The sequence below is a fragment of the Coenobita brevimanus genome, chromosome 47, assembly GCF_032717465.1.
Source record: "Coenobita brevimanus isolate Jiangsu-jjx chromosome 47, ASM3271746v2, whole genome shotgun sequence".
Classification (NCBI taxonomy): Eukaryota; Metazoa; Arthropoda; class Malacostraca; order Decapoda; family Coenobitidae; genus Coenobita; species Coenobita brevimanus.
This window is the reverse complement of record NC_137000.1, coordinates 26,673,034-26,686,332: the sequence shown is the minus strand read 5'-3', so window position 1 is coordinate 26,686,332 and position 13,299 is coordinate 26,673,034. Positions and strand designations below refer to the sequence as shown.

At 46.9% G+C, this 13,299-nt stretch overlaps 1 protein-coding gene across 1 annotated transcript in view; it reads left to right on the top strand.

Annotated features, from left to right (window-relative positions):
• The window catches only part of LOC145399132 (uncharacterized), a 150,705-nt gene that overhangs the window by 125,279 nt on the left and 12,127 nt on the right, over positions 1–13,299 (top strand). Inside the window, exons 7-17 of the mRNA XM_080271871.1 lie at positions 1,069–1,258; positions 1,796–1,953; positions 3,604–4,348; positions 5,511–5,664; positions 6,402–6,683; positions 7,056–7,991; positions 8,115–8,555; positions 9,745–9,807; positions 10,480–10,637; positions 10,974–11,350; positions 12,394–12,537. Coding sequence (XP_080127997.1) covers positions 1,069–1,258; positions 1,796–1,953; positions 3,604–4,348; positions 5,511–5,664; positions 6,402–6,683; positions 7,056–7,991; positions 8,115–8,555; positions 9,745–9,807; positions 10,480–10,637; positions 10,974–11,350; positions 12,394–12,537 — 3,648 coding nt within the window. The remainder of the gene's footprint in view (positions 1–1,068; positions 1,259–1,795; positions 1,954–3,603; positions 4,349–5,510; positions 5,665–6,401; positions 6,684–7,055; positions 7,992–8,114; positions 8,556–9,744; positions 9,808–10,479; positions 10,638–10,973; positions 11,351–12,393; positions 12,538–13,299) is intronic.

Below are 13,299 nucleotides of genomic sequence, written 5' to 3'. Positions count from 1 at the left end.
GTGTGTGTGTGTGTGTGTGTGTGTGTGTGTGTGTGTGTGTGTGTGTAATACATTCAAGTTTGACCTCAACAACAACAGTTATTACGGACACTTTGCTTTGTCCTCGTACTAATTCTTTTCCTCTCTGCTTTCTTCCAACTGACTCTGTTCAGCTTTGTTTCGTCTTCACACTTATTCAGTTCCTCTTTTTTTCTGTCTTCATACTCATTCTGTTTCACTTTACGTTGCCCTCACAGGGATTTTTCCTCACTGCTTTGTTCTCACACTGACTCTGTTCCTCTTTACTTTGTCCTCACATTCAGTCGAAGCTTCTATGCACTCACTCGTATTTCAGTGCTTGGTTGAACCAGAGACAGCACAAGCATTCATTTTGATACATCGAGTGAACGATCCTATTTTCCATTATTTTTTGTTTTATAAATCATCCCTACCAATCCAAATTTTCATCCTCTTTTTCTATAATGTTCTTTTGTGTGTTATAACTGTTCTTCTTTGTGTATAGTCGATTTTTTTCGTACCGTATCATCCGTTATCATTTTCTAGCACATGTTTCGTTCTTTAGGGGCAACTTTATGTAATGGATAATTTTTCTGTTTATCCTCACTCTATTTATGCTCGTCAGTCCACGTTCCATATCCTCCGGTCAAGATTCTTCGTAGCTTCCCGTTTCATACATCTTCCCTCCCTTTTTTTCAGTATTCTTCCTAGCTCAGTTAATTTTCTTTATCCACACACCTCACCTCTGCTTATTTTCGTACTCTTCGGCTGTTATTTTCTGTTTTCTTGCTTCTACTGTAGTTTTCCACGTTTTTTGCTTAGACAAGATGTCTTTTCCGTATTTTAGTTTTGCTACGTACATTTTTTTTTTTTTTTTGGGGGGGGGAAACACATGAAAGTGAAGAGGTTCATGAAGGATATATCTAACCCCCCGTTTGAAAAGTCTATCCTGATCTGAATAAAATCGTTTGGAAACAAGAAAAAAATATAAGCTGTATTTTGGAGAACGGGTTTAAGGATTCTGTTTTACAGACTCTTCACTTAATAATCTTCCTCTCATGCCCATTCCAGCCGAGCGCAATGGGTCCGACGACGAGGGCAGCGAGGAGTGCCCCATCTGCCTGGGCCCCGTGACGCTGCCCCTGTGTCTGGAGTGCGGCCACACCTTCTGCATGGTGTGCGTCAAGGGCATCGCCAACACCACCAAGAACTGCGCCATCTGCAGGAGGGATATATCCAGGGACATGCTCATGGACATCAGGTGAGATCGGAGGTGGGATTGAGACTGCAGAGTAGGATTGCTAATGTTGCACTGAGGGTTGTTAATGTTGCAGAGAGGGTTGTTAATGTTGCATATTGAAGGAAATAATCGTGGAACTGTGCCATCTGCAGCAAGAGCACATCCATAGACATGTTGATGGTATTAAGTGACGCTGGGAGTGAGGTTGTGTGTGGGACTGGAGAATGATGCTGAAGTTTAGAGGGTTGTTAGGGAGAGCTGACACATGCAGAAGGACAGGCTTGTGGATATTAGGTTAGACTGTGAGTGAGACTGAGAGTGAAACTGGTTAGATGGCTGAAGGTGAGCGTGTCTGGGTGAGTTTGAGTAAAGCAGAGGATGTGACTGGTTAGGAGGCTGAAGGTGAGCGTGTTTGAGAGTAAGCCTGACTAAAGCTAGGGATAAGACTGGATAAATGACTTGCGATGAGCGTGTCTGAGTAGAGCTGAGGATGAGACTGGACAGAAGGCTGTAGGTGAGCGTGGTGCTAATGCCTGCCTCCTCCCTCTGTGGTTCCAGGTTCTGCCGCGAGGAGGACATCATCAAGAACTACGTGAACAAGCCGCGCAAGAAGAACACCCGCAGCCACAGCGTCCCCGGCCGCACCACCTTCTCCTACACCTCGCCCTCGTCCTCCTCACGGCGCCTCGTCCACCACACTACCCAAGACTATGATGGTGAGGTTCCAGAAGTAAAATAAGAAATGGAGTAGTGTAAATCGCTTAAATGGGGAGTGTGGGGAGTATAACGGTAGTGAAAATCGCGTAAATAGTAAGTGTGAAGTAAATGACGAAATGGTGTTGTGTAAATCGCGTAAATAGTGAATGTGAAGTAAAGGACGAAATGGTGTAGTGTAAATCGTGTCAACAGAGGGTGTGAGGAGTACAATGGTGGTGTAAATGTGTAAATGGTGAATGTGAGGTAAAATGGGAAATGGTGTGTTGTAAATCGTGTAAATAGTGAGAGAGAGGTAAGTATAAGAAATTGAGCAAATAGTGAATGCTACAAATATGATAAACACGCATTAACAAACACAAACTCTCACCCCAGTCCAGCACACCACCCACGCCTATAGGACGGTAGGAATGTGACAGGTGTTAAGTTTAAGAGGCATGAGAAAAAAAATCCAACACATTTCAGGGTAAAATGTAAACAGTGTAAATGGTGCAGTAAAGAAAAAGGATGTGAGAAGGGCGGTAAAAACTCAGAAACAAACATAAACAGCAAACAAATCCACAAGCACTTCACGACAACAGAGTAAACTGTGAGTGCAAGAGAAGTGGAAAAAAAAATGAATAAACAACATGAGTAACACTTCACAATAAGGGAGCATAGTGAAAAATGATGCGTAAAAGCAGCGTAAAACCATAGAGTAAGATAAAGTGTAATAGTGAAAGCATATAAAATGAAGAATCATGTCACATCTACAGAAATGAAACACACGAGGAAGTATACTGCAGTTCACGCTTCAATAACACTTGCATCAGATCAACAGGTGTCAGTTTTGAAATTTCATCACGGTAAATTGTTTCAAGAATTGAGAAACTGAAAGCACTCTGGATAATTGCTTCGAAAACTGCCAGCACAGTATCAGCAACATTTACGGCATATAATTCATAAAGTGTTGTTAAAAAAAATTGTACAGTATCAACGGTATCACGCTTGCTCACAATCCCTCTTTATCGCTATACTTAATTATTTTGAACTGTATGATGCAGTGATAGACTTGCCAATGCACACTGTGTTTGATAAATAATTAATCAAAATAGGTGTTCAGATACTATGATTATCTTCCTGTGCAAATAATCTTATCCTTGGACCGTATTCTTGCCTGTTATGGAGGCTCACTATGGCATATTTTCCACTGCGACTGTTTTCCATATCTCACCCGAATATCCTTTTCAGTGTTAATAATTATAATTTTTTTAAAATCCTTATCAAAGAGGGGAATATTTACCATACCAAACTGAAAATTAACTAGTGCCAGAGAACCTCCTGAAATCAGATGACGTTCGTCGGTTTAACTTTCCAACAGCACCCCTAAAGTTTTTAATAAATATTGATGTCTTTGATTTTCTTCTTTCCCCAAAAGAATATAACACCTATTGACCTTTCTCTGTATCTCAACCTGATGACAATACGACACTTAATGTTCTTTTAGCTAATTAGTTAGAACAGTTAGGCCTACCGATTAAAAAAAGGTCACTTGGGGAGATAACTGATTCACTATTGGTTTGCTATTTGAGAATGGGATGTTTTGCGACCTATACCATTCTTCTGTTGTTATGTCCTCATGGTAAACACTGGCTTTGTTTACTTTCTTGCAGACATGGTGAACGCCCTGCTGTCCTCCCGCACCTCCTCCACTTCCTACCGCTACCAACGCCCCTCCAACACCCACACTCCACCCTCTTACACCCCCTACTCCACCTCCACCACCTCCACCACTTCCACCTGCTCCACCTCATGCCAAGACTCATGCAGGGACTCTGACAAGGAAGATGACGACTGCTGCTGCTCCTCCTCCAAGACCTCCACCTCAAAAACTTCTTCCTCTTCCTCCTCCTCGACCACAACCACCACCACCAGTTCCACACAGGGCAACATCTCCTCCACCTCCAAGGCCTCCACCACTACCACCTCTAGCACCTCCTACACCAGATCCGCCTCCACTCCCTCCGCCATCAGGAGCAGATCCACAGATGACGCCACTACAACCGCCGGCACTGGCAGATCCACCTCCGCCTCCAACATCACCTCCTCCTCTTCCAGCACTCCCTCCTCCAAAACCTCCAGTTCTAGCACCTCCTCCTCCACCACCACATCCTCCAACACCTCTAAAGCCTCAACCACCACCACCGCCTCCTCCTCCAAAACCTTTACCACCACTGCTTCCGCTGCTACCACCACTACCACTACCTCTTCCTCCTCCTCCTACTCGTCCTCTTATTCCAACGGCGCTCGACCTCGAAGGCCCACCTCCCTGGCGCTGGAGACGTCCCCGACCCGCACCTCCCTCTCCAGCCCGACCTCCTCCTCCAATTATTCCTCCTCAAACTCGTCATCCTCATCGTCCATCTCTTCACGCGTTGAAAGTAAGTCACCAGTAATTTCCACCTCCCAGAGTGTGCTGGTAACATCAATGTGGCACCACGATTTTTTGTTGGTTAAATAATGTCCCCTAATTTTATTCCTTTAATGCGTTACCAGTCAGAACGGAGACACAATAATGCCCCCTCCCCCCCCAAAAAAAAAAAAAAGATGAAAAAAGATTAACATGATATAAACTGCATTAATACTAATAAGACAAATGTTCCTCCAGTCTTTTTCCTGCAAATATCGAGAGCCTGAGTGGTACTAGGTTCACAGGTCATAAGTGGTGCATGGGAGTAGTGTCGAGTGGTGTGTGTGTGTGTGTGTGTGTGTGTGTGTGTGTGTGTGTGTGTGTGTGTGTGTGTGTGTGTGTGTGTGTGTGTGTGTGTGTGTGTGTGTGTGTGTGTGTGTGTGTGTGTGTGTGTGTGTGTGTGTGTGTGTGTGTGTGTGTGTGTGTGTGTGTGTGTGTGTGTGTGTGTGTGTGTGTGTGTGTGTGTGTGTGTGTGTGTGTGTGTGTGTGTGTGTGTGTGTGTGTGTGTGTGTGTGTGTGTGTGTGTGTGTGTGTGTGTGTGTGTGTGTGTGTGTGTGTGTGTGTGTGTGTGTGTGTGTGTGTGTGTGTGTGTGTGTGTGTGTGTGTGTGTGTGTGTGTGTGTGTGTGTGTGTGTGTGTGTGTGTGTGTGTGTGTGTGTGTGTGTGTGTGTGTGTGTGTGTGTGTGTGTGTGTGTGTGTGTGTGTGTGTGTGTGTGTGTGTGTGTGTGTGTGTGTGTGTGTGTGTGTGTGTGTGTGTGTGTGTGTGTGTGTGTGTGTGTGTGTGTGTGTGTGTGTGTGTGTGTGTGTGTGTGTGTGTGTGTGTGTGTGTGTGTGTGTGTGTGTGTGTGTGTGTGTGTGTGTGTGTGTGTGTGTGTGTGTGTGTGTGTGTGTGTGTGTGTGTGTGTGTGTGTGTGTGTGTGTGTGTGTGTGTGTGTGTGTGTGTGTGTGTGTGTGTGTGTGTGTGTGTCCCAAACCATGATGAACGCTGGAACAGGGCGCCTAACAACAGAGATATTGCTGACAGATAAATTTTAGAATGAGAGAGAGAGAGAGAGAGAGAGAGCAACAACTCCACAATAATGCCACAGTGGTCTCCCTCAGGTGTGAAGAGCGGAAGGCCTCCCAGGAACGCTACCCAGGAGGAGTACGACCGCTGGTTGGCCTTTCAGCTGGCTAAGGCCGAAGACGACCTCCCTCCCGCTGAGTTCAACCGCAAGCACGTGAGGCCATCCTTCAGGCGGTCCGTTTCCATGCCTGAACGCGCGGTACGTGTAATTATACGGTGTAGCTTAGGTTAGGGTAAGAGTGGTTTGAGATGGCTTAAGCTAGGGTCGGGTATGTAAGAGAATTAAGTGGATCACGGTTACATAAGAGCAGGTTAAGTTGTGTTGGGTCCAGCCATACAAGACAGAGACAGTGGTGACAGTGTGGACTCCGATGAGCTGAAATAATACGGACCTGAGACTACTGCGGCTAGGCTTAGTTATGTTAGGTTAGGAACAATTGGTTAGGTTAGGACAGGATGGCTTAGGTTACATTTCGTAGAGACTGTAGATGACAGGGTAAATCAGCTGGGCTGGATTATGAATGCCTATAGGTACGATAAGATAAGGTTAGGCTGGGACAGGTTAGGTACTGGGTTATTTAAGGATTTAAGGTGAGTTGGCACAGGTTAGAGGTGTGGCAGCATGGGTACTGGGATGGTGCAGAACTAACTGAAGGTGGGTTAGTAGGAGTGAATCAAGCTTGGCACGGTTCGTTGGGATGAAAACTAACCTCAATTAGATAAGCGTGTTTTACTGCCCTAAGTATCGAGGTCAGTCGACACATGACACTGAAAAGGAAATGCAAAAGAATATCTCGGTTTACAGTGAGTCTGAACACACACACACACACACACACACACACACACACACACACACACACATTCTCTCTCTCTCTCTTTCAAAACCAATAACGCACAACACGACGTACATTCTCTTCTCTCTCCCGTTCCCTACAGGATACCGGCAGTTCGTCGGACAGCAGCAGCAGCGATACAGACGATTCCCCAACCTCCTCCCGCCGTAGCTCCCGCCGCCCTCCAGCCTTCCCGAGGACCACCCACACCTCCTCCTCCTCCTCCACCTCCTCAAGCAGGAGCACCCCCATCAGCAAGTCCTCGAGTGACTCTAACGCAGGCACCAGCAGCAGCAACAACAGCAGCAGCAGCAGCGTCCTCAGCACAGGGGCCAGACCCAAGAACACGGGTCTGAAGAAGAGGGTGTCGTTCAAGGAGGACACAGTAAGTTGGCTTTTTAATCTATTCGACACTGGACAAGACTTAACCGCCCGTCCACTGAGGCCCAGGTAACTGACAAAATACATTCTGGACTCATAAATACGTGATCTCTTATCTTTCTTCCTCCAGTGCCTGACTGTTCAGCTCTTTGACTATCTTTTATCTGTTCTCACACATGTTACCTATCGTCCTTAGCCACTAAATACATAGGTCTTTCTTCCTTGCCTCACATCTCTCCCTACACAGCATACTTCCTACCTCATGCTCTCTCTCCATTGTATGTCCTCCTCTACTGTCCTTCTCTTCTCTCGCCCCCTGTCCCCTCCACAGTCTCCTCGTGTACTACTGTTTTTCTTTCTCTCTCTCCTGCCACAGCCCCCTGTGCGTCGTGAGGCACCTGTGCTGCTGCCATGCGAGTTCTGCGAGGAGGTGTTCCCTGAGCGTGATCTGATGCGTCACCAGACCAGCTGTGAGCACAACGAAACCCAGCTGCCACGCACATCTCGCCTCGCCCACCGCGCCACCTCAACCACACCCACCTCACCCACACCTACCCTCACCTCACCTACAAGGACCACTGCCTCGCCCATCGGCCGAGTGTCCTCCGTCAGTCCCTCTGCCACTAGTAGCTCGGGGTCCTCCTCTCCAGCGCCACGGGTCCCTACCACTAAAACTCCCACGCCCGTCTGTACCCCACCAGCCAAGAAGACGACGGCCCCCAGTCCTGCACCATCAGCTATGCCCCCCAAAACCCCTGACAGCGGCAGCAGGAGCCCTGCTCTTAGCTCCAGACGGAGAAGCCCGACACTGAGCCCGCCCCCGGGACCCCCAACCACCACCATCACTATTGTGGACCAGCCACCCGTTGCCGTGGTGTCGCCCAGCCAGATGCTCAACGCTAACCGTCCCTTCAGCGTCAGCCCTGCGCCCAGCAGCTCCACCAGCAGTGGCTCCGTCAGCAGCAGTAGCTCTGCCTCGCCTGTGCCCACTCACATGCCCAACAGGGACCCCACGCTGCCCGACACGCCCACCACCGACCTGGAGCTGGATATGGAGGACGAGGATGCCCCTTACATGAGGCCTCGCAAGGGGCGTCTCTTGTCGTCTGCTATTTTCTCATGGCGAAACATTTCTGCAACTGGGTCTCCTCGCCGTGGGTATGTGCGCTCCAACACTGCCCCACTGGAGGACACTGGTGCTGACGAGGATACTCCGGCACAGCCTGTCACCACCAGCCTGTCCGCCTCACTCCTGCCCGCTCAGCCTGCCCCTGATTCCCCACGCCCTGCCCCTGACCCACCCACATCTACTGCATCCAATACAACACAACAGTCTAAGCAGGAGTCACAGCAGCAAACACAGAAGCAGCAGGAGTCGCAGTCACAGAAACAAGAATCAGCATCACAGAAGCATGAGTCAGCACCACAGAAACAGGACTCTGCCCCACAAAAGCAAGACTCTACACCACAGAACCAAGAGACTCTACAGCAGTCAGGCTCAACCTCAGACCGTGTCGAGCAAATCTTCATAAGGAACCCTAAGAAATACCGCGCACCTCCACCCCCACAGACACCACCCAACATCCCGCCTTCAGCACCTACAATATCCTCCCTACTGTCTACATCCCAGAAGCCAGTCACCATCCCTTACACCTACATGAACGGCCACGAACCATCTCAAACTACTTCAAAGCCTAACAACTCCAGCAGCCAGAATGACTCCGCCCCAGCAAGTAAGGCGCCTCAGGTGAACGGGTACCTGAAGTTCGACAGCAAACCCATGATGAACGGGTACACACAGAAGGAATTGGAGGAACTCATACCCTGCGAGTTCTGCAAGAAAGTCTTCAGTCCGGAGAAGTTTCAAAGCCATCAGGTATGAAGGAAGTCAAGTTTGCAGTAAAGATGGATAGGGATATTATATGAAACGAAGGCAGAAGGAAGGATTTTTACCTTTACGCTAAAAAATAGGAAAATTTTTCATCTGACCTAAGAATAAACACAGTGGATAATATTAAGCGTTTGGTACATATTTTATGCAACAAATTTTTCTTCTTAAAAAGACTTCTTGCTGAACTGGGAGGGTTTCTTTTATGATGATTTTAAACATATCCTGTAACAATAATATTTCACTTTTTCATTACGTGTCTCATAAGCAGAATGCTACAACTGTGATGCATAAGGGGAATGCACGCTGAAATTCAAATTATATATAAAAGAAACGTGTGTCACGATGACCTCCAACAAGATTTGAGACCATGAGATCGTAATTTACATAATGTCCGTTTCCTGATAATGTACACAGCCTGCTGATTCCCTAACATATTTACTCTCATTTTCAATGGTGAGGCTGATTCAAACCACACCTGACGGAACTTAATCTAACCAAAAGCGTATAGCCCGCTGCACGGGTATACAAACGTCCATCAACTCCATCACTGTTCCCCAAAATCAACACGGAGGACTGCAGGAGAGGGCCAGCTTCAGCCTGTAATCGCCAGGGTTCACATTCCGATGAGCCAGGGGCCACAACAATAATCCTTTCAGTACAAAGATACATCTATCCTGCATAGCATAATATGGTACTTAAACTTCCTTAACTCGTTTGCTTCAACTGGTCTTTCATAAGATGAATAAAACTGTCTAGCAATAGCAAGAATATCTATAAAAATAAATCGTTCTAAAGGGGTTCATGGAGTCTTTTCGAAAAAACAAAATTTAACAAGATTACTACCGGCGAAACCATCTGAGCACTGGCACTCTGTCTGCCATATTAACAGTTCCCCTAGGACGTACTTAATATTATTTTCTGAGAACCGTCACGCGTTTTTATTCAGCTCAAGGGAGATAACTTGAGACGAAGTAGTTTAATGTGTGATACTGTATGTTAAGCCAAGATGTGAGTTCAACTTACGTAAATGTATACACGTTGGTATACTTTATGATATTCTATATACCATTTAAAAGTAGGATTTAATTTACAAGAAACTGGACTGATATTTCAATTCTCACTTCCAAGTACTTTTCTTCCTTTTTCCTCTAATCTCACCCTCCTTCCTTAACAGACCATGTGTGAGGCTACATACTGGCCACCATTCCTTCGGCCAACTTCACCCCCTCCGCCATCAGCCCGCCCCACTTCTCCATCTCCACCCTCGGCCCGCCCCACATCCCCTCCACCTCCCTCCACCCGTCCCAAATCTCCACCTCCACCCTCAACCCGCCCCACTTCTCCCCCACCCCCATCAGCCCGTCCAACATCCCCTCCACCTCCCTCAGCCCGCCCCACATCCCCACCTCCACCCTCAGCCCGACCTACATCCCCTCCAACCTCAACAGCCCGCCACACCTCTCCACCCCCAACAGCCCGTCCCACCTCTCCTCCTCCGACAAGGACCCGTCCCGCCGCGCCCGTGGACCAGCCCGCCACGCAGAAGAGCAACAGCCCGCGTAGAGAGATTAGAAACACTCAGCCAGAGTCTACGGCATCTAGATCAGAAACTAGAAGTCCTAAGCCAGACAGAAGGAGCCAGCAATCAGAATCAAAGGCTTCTCGACCAGAAACTAAAAGTCCACGGCCAGAGCCAAAGAACGCACGACCAGAGACCAAAAGCCCTCGACCAGATAAAAAAAATTCTCGACCTGAAACAAAAAGCCCTCGACCAGACTCAAAGAACTCACGACCAGAGACCAAAAGCCCTAAACCAGAAACCAAAAACCCACGATCAGAATCAAAGCACTCTAAATCAGAGGCCAAGTGTTCTCGATCAGACACAAAAGGCCATGACTCCGACTCAAAGAGCTCTAAGTCGGGACACAAGAGCCCAGTCCCCGCCCGCCACAAAAAGGGTCCAGCTCCCCCGCCTCCTCAGGCTGAAGAGACCACAAGGGACTCCTCCCGTAAGCATCCAGATCGCCAGAGGGCCAGTGTCTCACCCGACCGGTGCAGAATGGAGAGGTAGGTCATGTGGATGACGTACTGTATTGTCTGTATGGATTTTTTTATTCACTTTGTTTTTCCTTCCTCTATTCATCTTCTGTAATAAAAAAAACATTGCTCACAGAATATACTAATACATAATAATCGTTATATGTATGGTACTTTTGTAACTGCCGCTGAATTACTTTAACTGCACCCTCTTGCTAAACTTCCTGGTATTAAATTTATTTTCCAGACATCTACGTGTCACATACGAACTTACTTAACGATGTACGCTCATATGCAGGTGAACTGTTACTTATCTTTCAACCTAAGCAGTTCGCGTACTGATTCTCCTTGGTAACTCAACTCTAGATCACACTCCGTTATGGATGACCGGATCTTCCACAAAAGCGAGAGCAACTGGATCAGCCGACGTTTGGAGAGAACCAACAGCATCAAGGAGACATCAACGAGGACGCGGTCGTCATACTACAGCCCCAGCAGCATTGCCCGCCGCTGGAGCTCCCGAGAGTTCGTGCACAGCAACAGTGTTGAGTCTTCGTCGTCTTACTCGACCAGTGGGTGGAGTGGCAGCACCAGCAACCTGGCATGGAGCGGCAGCAACAGCAACCTCCTCTCAAGCGGGTTCACGTCGGGTCATGGGTGGTCCTCACACATCAACATGGTGCGAGATGATGTGAGGTCCAGGGCATCAGCGTCTTCATCAGCGGCAGGATCATCATACTACGGTAAGAACACACAAACAACACAGCTTTTTCCTTACCATCAGTTTTAGTTCTCACTCTCATAGGTCTGCATCTATTGTCATCATAATCATAACTGTTTCCAGTGGGTCGTTGACCTCTTCTGGGTTATGCATCACAGGAGAAAGGAAATCCCATACATAATCCCTCCCTACCCTGTGTCGTAGGAGTTATGTCCATTTCTTCCATGAGATTTCTGTTTCACACAATAATAGCTTTAAATTTATCGTTTGGTAATATGATAACGCTGACAATTTCATCCGTCAGTGTCATAATTACTCGCCGTTAGACTTCATTGACATTTATGCTCTTCGTTTCTGTTTCTTCCAGTAAGAGACTCCACAGTGCCTTCTGGTCCCTTCCACCGTGATTCTTTTTGGAAAATCTATCCACTGATCTTTCTCTGATGTTACTAACCAGACTTCATATGTTGCTAATAAGAACACAATCGCTTTCCTGTTCTAAACAACGTTTGCATCATCTTGATATACGAGTACTCTTTTACATTACCGTCCTCCCGTAATATTTCTCCTTTCCTACTGGGTGTTGAGTACTTCCCATTTTTCTCTCTAACCTCTGTTCCTCAGACTCGTCGCCACGTCATCCCCTCATCCACTCGCATCAAACTTTTTCACTCCTCATAGTATACGCATTTAACCTCACAATCACAACAGAAAAATCAAAACCTTAAATGGTCATATTAACCGTTATTTTAACCATTATTATGGTCTCCAAGTATATAAAATATTAATATTTTAATTAAAATATTGCACTTACTACCATCAACTTTAATTTGTGACAGCCTCACCATTAACGAATACTGCAAAAAACAACACTCTAGTGCTGATTGTATTTTACGCTTTATATTTGCTTTATATTCTTTGGTGTCTTTGTGTAAGCTGTTCTCGCTTTAGTTGGGCTTAGTGTAGCATACCTGATGATCACAATCCATCATCATCATCGGCACCCCTACAAACCCCCTTGCCATTTCCACCACACTATCCACCGTGATCCAACTCTTCTTGCAGGACCCGACGGAGGGGAGTCAGATAATGGTGTGGTGGAGGGAGAAGTAGATAGAGGTAGTGTAAAGAGTACAGCCACGGCTGTCAGTGAGGCTGGACAGAACAGCCTCTCTCAAATCAGCCTCATTCAAGCTCCGTTCCAAGATGGTAAATGATTCTGAATTTGTGTGGAGATTGGTTACCGGCACTTCCTGACTGAATTAACCCCTTCACAACGATGGTATACTTTATATTCTATTTTTGCTATCTTTAGACGGTTTCATTTAGCTTAAGAGAGACCGGAATGGAGGGGTTGCATATTGGGCTCATGAACATACTCCTCACCAGGGTGCTCTCCTAACCATATACCTGTAAATCGTCTGGAGGAAGCAAGAATTAACTAACAGCCGCAGCAAATCTCTGCAGCCCTACTCCACAGCAGGATACTTTACAAAATTTAGAGGCCCACAGCAAACGTAAACAACACCACAGTTAGTCCTAAACTTGTTTCCTGTTAACAGTTCCTAGGCAACGTTTTCGTTTCGAACGTTTTCCTCTTCCTCCTCTTCCGCTTGGACTACGGCGTGGCCTTGTCTTTCTCCTGGTGCAAGAGGTGGAGTGGGAAAAAGACGTCATCGTAATGAAGGGGTTAAGAACTTGTTTTACCTCCCTCTCCCTACTCCCCTCCTCCCCTCTGACCTCTATTTTACCTCTGCAACCCTTCAATTACTTTTTTTTTTTTTTTCCTCTGCCGACTTCGCCTTTGTAATATGCGTCCGGATTCGAGAGAGAGAGAAAAAAAGCAGTATCAATTCCGTGTCGTAATCTGGATATGTTTCTGCAGGACGATGAACAGACGCAGCAAGCTTCTGGAGTGTCCTTTCCTTGTCCCTCCTGCGGGAACAAATCTTAATTACGACGAGAAATTGA